General features: G+C 36.3%; 1 protein-coding gene across 1 annotated transcript in view; it reads right to left on the reverse strand.

The window, feature by feature from the left end:
* The window catches only part of ADGRG2 (adhesion G protein-coupled receptor G2), a 42982-nt gene that overhangs the window by 9731 nt on the left and 21239 nt on the right, over positions 1-12012 (reverse strand). The window contains exons 8-18 of the mRNA XM_062515140.1: positions 11739-11806; positions 10078-10151; positions 9250-9289; positions 9093-9127; positions 7662-7744; positions 6453-6513; positions 5292-5968; positions 3460-3658; positions 2977-3133; positions 770-919; positions 442-564 (exon numbers count right to left, since the gene is read on the reverse strand). Coding sequence (XP_062371124.1) covers positions 442-564; positions 770-919; positions 2977-3133; positions 3460-3658; positions 5292-5968; positions 6453-6513; positions 7662-7744; positions 9093-9127; positions 9250-9289; positions 10078-10151; positions 11739-11806 — 1667 coding nt within the window. The remainder of the gene's footprint in view (positions 1-441; positions 565-769; positions 920-2976; positions 3134-3459; positions 3659-5291; positions 5969-6452; positions 6514-7661; positions 7745-9092; positions 9128-9249; positions 9290-10077; positions 10152-11738; positions 11807-12012) is intronic.

The raw sequence follows: 12012 nt of genomic DNA on the forward strand, positions 1-12012 counted from the left end.
AGGGGTGGTGTGTAAGAATTCTAATACTTCTAGATGATACAATCCCATGTTTCAGTTCCCCTAAGAAAAAATACTTATTTTCTGGCCATGCAACACCCATAAATGTCATGACTGCAGCATTTACCATAGCAACTCACACTGTCAGTCTTCCCTCTAAGAACTTTTATTCTTTGTAGAAAATAACAGAAGGGTAAGTAAGAAAGATAAAAGCTGGATGAATTTCTGATAAAGCAAAATTATCTTACACTACTTGAGAACTAAAATTTACACCGGTGATAATAAGCAAGCCGGAGTGATTTTTAATATCCAGGTGGAGATGAAATGTCCACACTAGTAAAGCAGAACAAGATGACCTGTATTCCTAGTAAAATGTTTCCACTACATGAACTTCAATGGAGGCAACAAAACTGTACTTTAAGTCTGCCAAAATGTAAATTTTACCTGATTAGGCTTGATATTCTGCAAAGTGACAGTTACATTTGCCCTTAAGTTGCTAATTGTGATGTTAGCAACACTTGATGATATAACACCACTGATTAAAGATGCATTCTTCAAGGACAGATCCTGGAAGGAAAAAAAAGTACCAGATTTTAAAATCTTAAAGGATACAATACTAGAGTACAGCACCCATGTGGAGCAAGCACTGGACAAAAATAATTACTTTTTAAGTCAGAAGTTTCAAAATGTGTTTTGTGGGGAAAAACAATCCATTCATATTTTGCTCTAAGCTTAAATTTAAAATCCTTATGAACAGCAGGCCAAAAAATACCTGGAACACAGTGGTCTTTTTAAAGAAGTTGAATATAATTCTAGAAGCCAACTCCAACTCTTCAGTGGATAAATTTTTCAGCAATGATGAAGGAAGTGTAATTGATCCAAGATTATTTAAATTCTGAATTCTCTGAACTCCTAGAGAGATCTGTAAAATAAACGCCAAGATTATGCTTTGTTTCAGTCTCCAAATAAATAAATTATTATTTCTTTTCAGTTCAAAACTTCAAAATAAGTATCTTTTTAATTAGTGTCACCAACCCACTGTTGCTCTCATTCCTCTCCTGCTCCAATGCATAAAGAGCACTTACAGGACTGAAAAACATATCCCATTTCAGGTCTGCCTACCTGAAAATACACTGAAAATAATCTGGCTTTAACCATTTCCCTACAGGGACATAACACACTACTGTGTGTTTTGTATTGATTTGGAAAAGGTGAGGAGCAAAAACCCAGGTAGCTTTCTGTAACTGTAACCATGTAGGGAGATCAGTATTTCACAGCAGGAAAGTCTGCAAAGCCAAAGAATTTTTATACCCTGTAGGAAGTTTGTCATAATCCAGGAAAAGTGTAAATAGCTACTATTTGTAAATACATTGTTAAGTTCAGTAGGTTAAGTTTATGTTCTTAGATAAGAATATAAATCCTAACTTATTGATCATCTGGCAAAAATTACAAAAGTAAACTGGATGAGCTACAATTCAGGTACCTCAACAGCTTAGTGATTAAATAGGCATCTGAACTTTCACCCATTTTATGTGCTGTGCTTACAGGTCAGGGAGCTTTGCTTAGTACAAAATCTCTCAACATTCCTGTTGTACATTAGTCCTTTACATACAAATATCACCACCTAACAGTTCCTGGGAGATGTGAAACACTGCAGAAAAAAATTATCTGAGAATTGACAGAACGGCTGTAATAAAAGTAACAGTGTGAATTCCCCAAAGTGCCCTAACAATATGGTTTAACTCATCTGTTTAGACCAGCACGCTCCAAATGTTTTTGATCATGCATCCCTTAAAAGTTTTTGAGCATGAACCAACTGCAGTAGATACCTATCCATAAGGTTACATGTACGAATTTGTCTACTAACATAGTATGCAAATTTTAAAAAATACAATATTTTAAAAATTAAGGAGGTTAAAAATTACTTTTTAAAATGTATTTTTATTTGTTAATCATATAAATAACATTTTCCTACACTGCAATGGACTGTTGTGTGCACACCCTGAGGTACTCAAACCCCATTCGGGAGATCACTGGTACAGAGAACATCAAAGAAATCCTGAATTCCACAAAAGCACTTCTGTTGCTCTAGTTTGAAGTAGATGACACTTATTGAAAATTTTCAGATTTTCATTGCCAGTGCCATGAAATAAAAAAATAATTCCTTAGCAAATAAATATCTGTATATCAGCACTACCACCTCTAGTTATCTCACATTCATGCAATATATATTGCTAAAAAATAGAAAATAATTAAAATGTTAAACATTTATATTATTTCCAGTAACACAGAAAAGTTCCAGTACTACGTATGGCTTACGATATATTAAGCTATTTTCTTCTCTGGGGAGGCAGAATGTGTCAAAATTGGTCCAAAACTTTCCATCTCTCCTTGCTTAAGCCTCCAAAGCTGGTATTGTCCATTATTTTCTCTGTCAGGAGGGAGGTTTTGAATGAGATAAAGGGGATCCAACCAAACTTTCTAATCACTTCTTTCTTGGTGAGATGCCATTAGTGACAAATGTCTGAACATCATTATCCAAGTAACACACAATAAAGCTCTTTCTTGGAACCCTCTACAATTATTTCTTTCTAACAGATGAAGCCATCTTGCAACACTCCTGACAAATATCAGCATTGTCACGGTGGTTGAATAAATGACTCATAATTCAGGGGGCTTGAGGGAAAGTTATTCTGCCAAGCACTTTGTTCATTCTGGTGTTCTAGCATACCCTCTCCAACAGCTCATTAGTTTTGTGAGTTTCTGCTAAGTCAGCTCTATTTTACACCTATTTACACAGCTGAAAATTAAAGGAAAAACTATGAAGGGCTTAGAAAAAAAACATATAAAACTAACATGAACTAAAGATCCTGAAACTGACATAAACAGAGAACAAACTCATGTTCCTATAAATATAAAACCATAAACACTTTAAAATAAATATTTGACTATTTGCAGGTATTGTAAGTATTTTGTAACCTGGAGATCAGCTGAGTCCTGGACAGCAAAAGACATTTGGTTGGAGCGGATTCTGTTGGTTTTGACAACTGCCAGAGCCAAGGAAGGGGAGACAAATTCCGCAGATGATGTTGACAAGTTTAGTTTTAAGCCAATACAGTCCACCAGTTTTATAATTCTGTTGAGAAAAAGTATACTTAGTATTACCAAGCACATATATCCAAAATTCTCAAGCAAGTTATGGTTATGGAGCAATAACCTGTGTGTAATGCAAAATGCTCACTTATTATGGTGGCAACAAAACAACCCCCAATGTTATCTATGGTATTATAGTATAGTAGAGCTGGTTACATTAGAATGATAGTCCTTCCACTTTAAACAATTACATTAAGGAACAAGAAATATTCTTCTGGATTATGATTATGAAAAAGTGAAACTTGCTGAAGCTAGTTTATCAAGATAGTAAATACAACACTTCTGTAATCTATTGCCAAAATGACCTACCTGTTAGAAATTCGTGGTGGCAATGGCTGAGAAGCAGTGAGGATACTGCTCACCTCACTAACCATCCTTCCTACATCTTTTGGCTCTATTTTTCCAGCTGCTAAATCATTTTCTATTTTGGACACTATTTGCTCAGCTGTGGCAACACTGGTGCTGGTGTGTACAGAAGTTATATTTGTGGTAGCTGAAAGGGTTTTTCCTGTGACAAATGAAAAGTTAAACACTATGTTCAACAAATGACATAAGGTTGGAGAAGCAGAAAAATTAAACAGTTCTCTTGATTAAAAACTTGTATCACTACTCATAAGGTTTCTCAACAAGTTATGCAATTCCATCCTATCAGCTACTTTGCAAAGAGTGGTAATTTAAATCTCATGAAAGCATAAAGCAAGATTTCAAACTGCCAACATTGATTTCACATTTTATTGATTTCAAAGTTCCACACACCAGATCATTAATATATTAAACAACTTTTATGCACTGAACACCTGAATATAGAGTAAAATCAAGATAGTGTCAGAAATTTGAAAAGAAGCTTGTAAAGATGTGTGCAGTTTTCATAAGAAAATACACAGTCACTAAGAATATTCCCAGTCCATAACAATATTTTAAGGATTATCCAACATTACTGCGCAGTATTTTAGATATTAGGTTAGCTTAAAAAAAAAAATCTGCCTTGCTCTCTGACTTAATCTTTTTCAGTCCAAAAGACATTTGTTCTATAGGGAATTGAGCACTGTACCGACCTATGACAGTTACTAACAATGGTGTAGGGTGAGGTATCGTTCACCATGCCCAAAGGCATCAGAATGTATTTCAAAATAGATGCACACCAAGTGAAAGTTGTCTCAGGGTTTTTACACAGAAAAGAATCACAGAATCATTTAGCTTGGAAAAGACTTTTAAGATCATCAAGTCCAGCCTTTGAGTAAACATCATATTGTAAACTAGACCAGAGCACTAAGTGCCATGTCCAGTTGTTCCTTGAACATCTCCAGGGATGGTGACTCCATCACATCCCTGGGCAGCCCATTCCAATGCTTAACAATCCTTTCAGAAAAGAAATTCTTCCTGATGCCCAGCAACCTTCCTGGCACAGCTTGCGGCCATTTACTCCTATCCTGTCACTGGTCGCCTGGGAGAAGAGGCTGACCTCCACCTGGTTACAATCTCCTTTCAGGGACTTGTACAGAATGATAAGGTCACCCCTGAGACTCCTCCAGACCCTTCCCCAGCTCCACAGCCCTTCTCTGGACTCGCTCCAGCACCTCAATGTCCTTCTTGCAGTGAGGGGTCCAGAAATGGACATGAGGTGTGAAGTGTGGCCTCACCAGTGCTGAGTACAGGGAGGGGACAATCACTGCCATGGTCTTGCTGGCCACACTATTGCTGACACAGGCCAGGATGCCATTGGCTTTCTCAGCCACCTGGGCATACCCTGTCCTAGGTTATCTTTACATTGTAACCTAGGACACACCCTGGCTCATGTTCAGCCACTGTGACCAGCATACCCAGGTCCTTTTCTTTTGGGCATCTTTCAGACACTGCTCCCAAGCCTGGACTGTTCCCTAAGGTTGCTGTGACTCAAGTGCAGGACCCAGCACTTGGCCTTGTTAAGCCTCTCATACAATTGGCCCTGGCTCATCGATCCAGCCTGACTAGATCCCTCTGTAGAGACTTCTTACTCTCCGGCAGATCAACACTCCCATTCAAAGTAATTCATAATAATCGTAAGGTCACCTCTCATAGATATAACATTGTTTAATGAAGTTTAAGAGAAAATCCAGTATATGGCATTCAAACAAAAATAATTATTTACTTGTTATATTTACCTGGGGTCCCATGGCCATCAGCAGTAGAATGAGGACGAGAAGCTGAGACAGAGTGGTTGACAGGACTAATAGTAGGGGTGAAAGGAGTAAGGGGAACAATAGGTACAGTACTAACATTTTTGTGACCAGATATAGGTTGCCTTGTAGCAGGGGGAATTTGTGCAACAGATTTGGTGATAGCCTCAAGGTGGCTATTTACAATTGGAAGTTTGTGAGGTTCAGAAGAAGAAAGTGAAGGATGTTTAGTGAAACCTACAGAAGGAGACAGTATTGTAAAAGTCTCGTTAAGGTGTGCAACATCAGATTTAATTGAGAAAGCAGTATTAGTGACAGATTTTGTTGCAGGTATGGGAACAGTGATGGATTTATTGGAAGTTATGGAAGAAAAAGTTGGCATGGTAGGTTGAGCAAGGGACTCAGAAGAGGAACGTGTAGTGGTAACACTGGTCAAAGGCACAGAATTTTCAGAGATAAGGTTTGTAAGGGGAGATATGGAAAGAGTTCCAGAAAAATAATGTTCTGTCACTGGTGGGATCAGTGGTCTAATTGTGGGGCTTCTTTTAGCAGAAAGTATAGTGGGGGAAATAGAAGAATTAGATTTGAAGAAAGTCTTTTTAGGGAGAGATAGAGAATGAGGGGAAGGAACCCATATAAAATGAGGTGGCACTTGTATAGTACTGTAAAAGAGAAAAAAGGCACAAAAATCCATGTTAAGTTTAATGCTCTTTCTACTTTAAAGAAAACAAGTTATAACAGAGGAATATATATAAATTATATGGACATACTAATAATAATGTATATTTTGAAATCAGATTGGATGCTTCAGCTTCACTATTTAGAGGGTTCTTACATTCTATTTTGCTGTAGTTGTTAACTATCAAGTCCATAAACTAATACTACTACTGCCTTTGTTACTTGTTCTGAAGGTGAGCTGCTGTTGGACACAAAAGCTAGATGCTTCATGGAAAAAAATGAAAAAAAAGGGACAAGAAGGGAGGGAAGGGAAAGAGGGAGGAAAGGAGGAATCTACATTGTAAAAGGACTGTCAGCTTTTTCTTGTGGAGTCCTTTCTGGCTATTACACTGAAGCATGGAAGTTGACTCCAGCCATGTATCAGGAAATTTAGGAAAGAAGCAAGTCAAATTTTGTATTTATACTTACTATATTTGTAATTCTTCAGCAGTCAAGGAACAATACTTCAGTGATGAACAGCAGCACTGATCTGAGATGACAAAGAAGCATTATCCTTAAGCATGAAAATGGCTAATACCATTAAGTAGAATATTTAACCATGTGTATTATGTCTTTAAACTACAGTATATATTGCATAATTTATTTTGAAGTTTGTTCTCAAATTAGTTTTGCAAAACAAAAGAACTGCTGACCAGTCAGAATATTGCCATACTCCCAGACTTCCGTTCAGTGCCTGACAAGTTAAGGTTTGTTTTGTTTTTCATTTTAAGCAAACCAAAATGCAACACTACAGCTTTTGAAACAGAGACAAATTGTATGAACTGTAGAGGAGATGAATCCCTCTGCAGATACCTCTGTGAGGCCCCCTTGGCATTTTCTCTGAGATAAGAAAAACTACTTCACTAGAATGATAATGCTAGAAAAAAATGTAGACTCTCTCTTATCTTTTTGGAATATTATTGGTTAGATTTGATTCTGTATAATTGGTTGTTCTAAACAAAGAGACCTTATGTAGTTGGTTAAAGTGTGTTAACCCTGTATCCTATTGGTTTACTTTTGATCCGCCTCCCTGAACCCTCTAAAAGTACATGTAGTGCCCCCATGTATTTGGAATAATTCCTGCACACCCCCACTTCACAGAATAAAAGCCTGTGGAAAAGTCTGAGCAGTTTCCTGGTCTTTTTATGTTGGCTGAAGAAAGTTCCTGTAAGCAAAGATGAAATCACAACAGAGCTGACTGCTTGAAGGGCCAGCGCTTACAGACCTTGTAACTGACCCCTGCCCCAGAAAAGCAGAGGGAGAGGGGAGAAAAAGTTACAGTTAATGAGCCAGTACTCCATCCTGTCACAAAATCACTAAGAAAGCTTGGCTACTAAACAACCCTTTCAATTCAGATTGTCATTTCAGCAAGACATTTATGTTCTCATCTTACTTTACACCTAATCCTTTCAAAGTGTGCTCTATTAAAGTAGCTGGCAATTTTATACCAAAATGTTTTCAGAAGTTATTTCTTTCACATAAACGCCTAACAATCATATGGCTGCATTTTTATGTATTTAATTGCTCAAAACCAAAAATATTTTGAACTAAAAGTAACTACCTTGTCTTTTTAGCTACTTGAAGACCACATGTAAAGACATAAAATTTGGATGAGACTGTGTTTAAAACATAACTTACCAAGTTGACTTATTTTTGCTTTTTCTGTTAAACTGCTTATATTCTCTCTCTCAGCCAGCTTCATTATGAATTTGCAGTGTGTACTATAATGAGAAGAAAAAAGCTTCAGACTCAAGAAACAGAGCTGCCTCATCTTTACAACACATGGAACTAACATCAAATGCTAAATGAAAGCACATTAGCACAAATACTAAGTGTCAAAGTATATTTTTCATAGTCTCTGTCAGATTTGAGTATATTTTTAATGCATGTAAACCACTATGCCAGGCTGATTAGAAGCATAATACATCAGCTTGTGGCACTTAATTGTCCCTTATCTCTACTACATCAATTCTTAAATGATTCCCTGATCAATGCTGGTCATTAAAGAGTTGATAATTTTGGAAGAATAATAATGTAATTTCCACTAGTGTAAATATACCAGTGTTTATGAAATCTCCCATCATCTGAGTAAAACAGCATTCTCTCATGACTTTAGAGAGAACTTCAGTGACCCATTCAAACATGTAACTACATCTTTACAGCTACAGTTCAAGGACTTGAAGCCCTGCCTAAACTGGGGAACCTCTAGTAAAAAAAATTTCATATTCAGCAAATGTAAACATAGAGATGAATGAAAAAGTTTCCTTCCAGCTCATAAGAATGAAAAGATTACCCTAGTGACTGCCAGTATATGACATGAAGGTGAGATCTGACTACTTTCTATCTATTTTATTTGAGTGTTTTAGACTTTTCCTTCATCCTAATCCAGGAAGATAAAGTCCAGATTCAAGTATTTGGGGAAATGAAGTTTCATGTTTGTTTTAGAATAGTGTTTATAAGCTGATCATTTTAAATGACAATTTAATGGTGAGTAGCAATTAAACTGAGAGACATCATCTATGTTTCAGGGTTTGCAGGATCACTTCTCTGGAGCACCTTTGCCATTCTGATAATTCATGGTTTCTAGACTCTGAACTGGTTACTTCCTCAGGCCCTCCCTACCCCAAAGATAGCTGGTTTCCCAGGCTGAAGAACAGCAACTTGGGATTTCTCAAGCAAATCCCTCATAAAGACTGCATTGCATTCACAAGTTCTGGAATTCTGGTGCTCCCACTTATGTGACTCGGGTAATACCAAGATGCAGAAGAAATATGGCAAGGAAGCCTGGGCTTCAGCAGAAGACTAATGAGAAGCAATACATTTGGCTTAAACAAAACCAACAAACTAAAAGGTTGTTCCAAAAATCACTAGTGCCGGGACAATAATTAAATCAGAATTTCTTTGTTAACCTATATATATATATATATATATATTTCTCCAGCCTGTTTCTTGAACTTCTGAACTTCCTAGAGAGCTTGTCTTCTTCCGGATCATACCCGTGCATACTTCATATCACAAGACAATAGATGAGCTCTGAAATATTTTGTCTTTAAAAATTTAAGAACATACCTCTGGTTTTCTGCATTGCATTCCATAACAGAGGACTGTAATGACAAATGAAAACAGAAAAAAAAATTGGTTTATAAGAAGAAATCAGGAGTGAGACCTTATCAGAAGTAAGTTGGAAAAAAGTTTTCCAAAGAGTAACAAAAATCAGTGATCTTACCTCACTTACTGCTCGCAACGTTTTGTTGAACTCTGAAATGCTTTAAAATAAAATATTACTGTTATGGAGGATTTTTATTTATGTTTCTAAAAACAATTAAAACAATTTAATTAAAAAACAATTACAAAGAAAAAATGTTTTTCCAGTTAATAATGACTTTTTAACGACACACCAGTTCTAATGCTGCAAAACCATTTTTCAGAGCATTAAACATTTAAAGAGCTGACTTTTACTAGTCACTACACAAACTAAATTTAAACCTCCATCATCACATTTGAACACCAACCCACTGCAAATGCTATTTAATAGAGCAAAAGATAAATCTTAATGTTGCCTTTTGCCAAGACTCAAAGCCGCAGAAATAGAATGAGTAAGAAATATGGATTTCTTCTACAAACAAGATTTGTTGGCCAACCATATCTGTTTGATTTTCACAGCAAGTTTGGAAAATATTCACTCATTCAAACCTCTCCTTATAAAGACTGGCAAAGAAAAAACCACACCAAAATAATACTATAGATATGACTTCAAGATTATTTACTGAACAACATGCAGCTAGGAAAGTTCCCTTCATAATGTCCTACCACATAGACTGAATCCTTAAATTATAACAAACATATGGTGTACCATTTTTTAAAAGAAATTCCACTCATACATAAACTAGGAGTATTTTAACAAGTTTGAACTTTATATTAAAGAGCATGAACTTACAACTTGCAAAATTTTTAACGTGCAGGAATAACACAAAGTCTGCTCAACACAGGGAAGGTCTCATTTTATCTTTTTCAAATATAAAAAATATTTCAATCCTTATTCAGAACTACTTACCTCAGTTCTTGTGGGGTATGTGCTGGAATTTCAATTAATTTTTTGACTTGATTGTGGGCAGTTATGTTATTAATCTGTTGCGAAAAAAGATTCCACAGCTAAGTACAACCAGCAGTTTTTAGCCTTAAAAGAAAATTATTCATTTCATACATTTTAATAGGCTGAAATTACAAAGATAAGAAGCATGTTTCCTCATGAATACACTGCAACAAGTATTTACCATGACATCGCTGTCAGCATTTATGGAAGGAAGGGTTCATCCAGTATAGACCAAACCCCAAAATCTTTGATAAAGGTAGGGGCGAAAGGACAGTGAGCTCACCATGTCTTATGCTTGAAAAAGAGGAATTTGGCTTAGTTTGCAACAAACTAAGCTTAGTCCAGACACTGAACGAATTATTAAACTCTAAGTGCAATAATGGGACAAGCTCCATTAATGACATAAATAACAGATGACAGAATACTGGCAGTGGGAATTCAAGAAGTGTAGTGAAAGACATTATAGAACTGAGCTGAGCAAGCATGATCTGCCATTAGAGCCTGGGGATACACTGAGGTTTATCTAAGAACCCTTCCTATATATGCATTCTTATGCTCTTCTGGTTACCAGCATTACTGGTTATTTTTACATTTCGGGCAAGCAGCAGGGGCCATGAGGAAAAACATAATCTAATATACATGGTATTGACCTCCCCAAAGAAATATTCTTCTAAAAACCAAGAGTTTCAAGAGATGGAGACAAGTTTTTCCAGAAGCTGTAGGTGTACTGTTACCATGCTAGGACAGTTTCAGTAGGCTTTATCACCACTGAAACACAGAATGTAGAGGTGGCTTTTGCCAGGGCCATATCCCTGCCCAAACTTGATGCTCCATGTGCAGCTATGCAATAGCTCTTCTCTGTGGTTACATTGCTGACTACTCTCATGCTTCCATGGACTCGCACGTGAAATCTCAGGCTGAGGGCAGACAGGGATGTGTAGGATAAAGATATGAGGTCCTTCTTTTTCTCTCCCCTCAGTTTCCATCTGTAATAATGAAACATTCTCATCCTCTTAGTATTATCTTGATACTGGGTCATCTACATGGTCTTTGCCGTGCATGATTCGGTCCTCTTAAACCTCTCTTGTGTTGTATAAATGGACACACTCAAGTCACATAAGCCTATGACAAAATTAATAACTCAGTAACCACAAGCCAAAAAAATACAGAATGATCATGCAAATGCATAATCAGAAAATACACAAAAAAACATAGAATTATTTATGTGAATCTCAATGTGAATTATTCCAGGATATAATCCAACTTTAATTATGCTCAACTAGTTGCCATCCAATGATGCTTATCTTCCAAAGGCAAGTGCCTAAATTAATCTCCAAAGGAAGATCCTGTGTGCCTAAATATAAATTCTTGAGATTACCCAGGGCTTCCACCTCCTCTCAGTGGCTATGAAGCGAATACAGGTCCTTACTGTAGGAAGTTTACTTAGCTGGAATTTTAAAATTTAGCTACAAAGCAGCTGTTTAAAACAGCTGTTCTAGCCACTGCAAACTGTATCTTGTACTGCAAACACAAGTAAGAATCATGTAACTTATTTTAAGCGTAGACAAAGAAACTCACTTCAGCCTTCCTTACAATAAAGTTTTAAAAGAAAGAATACTTACTATTTCTACATTTAGTGATGCATTACTTTCTTCACTTGCCCGAAGTTTTACCTTGCCCACATAGAACACTAAAACCAAAAGTATAAAAAGTTAGAAAAACCAATGCTAAAACACAGAATGTAAAATTTTGTGAGAATTGAAAAATTTACTGTATTTGTGTTTTGATACAAGGGAAATAAGAACACTTGCTCAAGTTTATCTATTTTTGCAATTTTTCTTCCATCTTTTCACCTATTTCAAAAAATGAACTCATCCAATAGCTTCATTATTTTTT

Source organism: Cinclus cinclus, chromosome 2 (genome assembly GCF_963662255.1).
Source record: "Cinclus cinclus chromosome 2, bCinCin1.1, whole genome shotgun sequence".
Taxonomy (NCBI): Eukaryota; Metazoa; Chordata; class Aves; order Passeriformes; family Cinclidae; genus Cinclus; species Cinclus cinclus.